The sequence below is a fragment of the Saccoglossus kowalevskii genome, chromosome 3, assembly GCF_978046115.1.
Source record: "Saccoglossus kowalevskii chromosome 3, keSacKowa6.1, whole genome shotgun sequence".
NCBI lineage: Eukaryota > Metazoa > Hemichordata > Enteropneusta > Harrimaniidae > Saccoglossus > Saccoglossus kowalevskii.
In genome coordinates this window covers 11,374,485-11,376,282 of record NC_140643.1, presented here as the reverse complement: position 1 = coordinate 11,376,282, position 1,798 = coordinate 11,374,485, and the positions used below count along the sequence as shown (strand labels likewise).

Genomic DNA, 1,798 nt, shown 5'->3' with positions numbered 1-1,798 from the left:
TTTTTTTGGATTTTCATAAGATTGATGTAACACAATTATATGTTCCCAGTGCTTTTACAATCTTGCAGTGCTGCTATTTCATCAGAAAAGTGTTGCTGCTGAACATATCCAAGGATTGCCTTTTCTGCCTTTTGTAATGTTTCCACACTCAGTGCTTGGTGTCTGAAACGGCCCTTGGCCTGTTTCATAGCTGCTACCTTTATATATTTCATTCTTTGGTTCACTAGTTGACTTTGCTGACTTGAGTCAACTCCAATTTCCATAAGACTTTCTTTGATCTTCTTCCGTTCAGCAACCCAATTCTTAAGGTTGTCCTTGGCTACCAGTAACCATCCAATTGTTGCTTTAAGTTTCATCCAATTGGAGAAATATGACATCAGTCTGTCCATAACTGTAGCAGACTCATTAACTACCATAGCATTGACTGGCTTCTTCACTTCTGGATCACCGTCAGGAATCACCCAGTCGGATTTTTCCGATGGCCATTCTGACTGAGGTTGCCACAAAAATGAAGGACCTTCCAACCATCGCTTATTTTGTAAGAATGAATTCACTGTGAAATCTAGCTGACTCATTTGCACAGTATCTAAGAACTGATTTACTGTCTGTCCAGAAAAATGTATCATTGATCTTATAATCCAGCTCCCGTTGTATCATCTTATTAATTCGTACTGATACAGTTACAGCAGTGAGCTCCATACGAGGGATGGTTATCTTCTTTAAGGGTGCAACCATATCCATTCTCACTGGCATCAGAAAATTTATGGATCTGATATCGGCATACATTCCCGAAGTCTGTCGGTTTGTAGCACCTTTGAACTGAAAAGTTCACTAGACATGGAAGATCAGTTAACCATGTTTGTCATTTTTGTAGATCTGCTTGTCCAATTTGCTGGTCCCATTCAAGTCCTTGCTGACATAGATCTTGCAAAAGAATCTTAGCAGGCAGGACAAATGGTGCTGCAAGACCAAGAGGATCATAAACTGAACTAACGATAGAAAGAATTCCCCTTCTTGTGGGTGGTCTGTCTCGTATGACAATCTTGAATCCCAGAGTATCACATTCAATTGACCAATATACACCTAGGGCACGCTCAATTGGAAGTTTGTCATAATCCAAATTTAGATCTTTGATCTCCTTAGCTCGCTGTTCCAGTGGAATTGTATCTAGAACAGCACGATTGTTGCTGACCGATTTAGTTAGGTGAAACCCACCCTTCCGACATATATCTATCAGACCCTTGGCTAACATGATTGCATTTACAGTGCTGTCTACAGATTTCAGACAGTCATCAACATAAAAATTACGTATAACTGTATCAGCAATTGTGGAATCAAATATGTGTTTATAATCTTCTGCCGTTTTACGTAATGCAGAATTTGAGCTGCTTGGTGAAGAGACTGCTCCAAATAAATGAACCACCATCTTGTAGATTTCTGGTTCCATATCAAGATTTCCATCTGGCCACCAGTAAAATCGTAAACAATCACAATCTTCATCTGATACTCTCACCTGATGGAACATAGCCTCAATATCTGCCATCAAGGCTACTTGTTCTTGTCTGAATCTAAGTAGCACACCCATAAGCTTGTTCGTTAAGTCTGGCCCAGATAATAATAAGTCATTCAAGGATATTCCCTGGTACTTAGCAGAACAGTCAAAAACTACTCTAATTTTATCTGGTTTCTTAGGATGATAAACACCATGGTGGGGTATATACCATACCTTTCCATCATCTCTGTTTAGTGTCTCAGCCGAAACCTTTTCTGCATAACCTTTACTAATGATGTCACTCAT

At 39.5% G+C, this 1,798-nt stretch overlaps 1 protein-coding gene across 1 annotated transcript; it reads right to left on the bottom strand.

Annotated features, from left to right (window-relative positions):
• Nucleotides 1–862: 862 nt before the first annotated feature.
• LOC146747478 (uncharacterized) lies at nucleotides 863–1,798 on the bottom strand. Its single transcript, XM_085496666.1, has one exon. It carries the CDS (start codon nucleotides 1,796–1,798, stop codon nucleotides 863–865), a length of 936 nt encoding a protein of 311 aa, XP_085352792.1.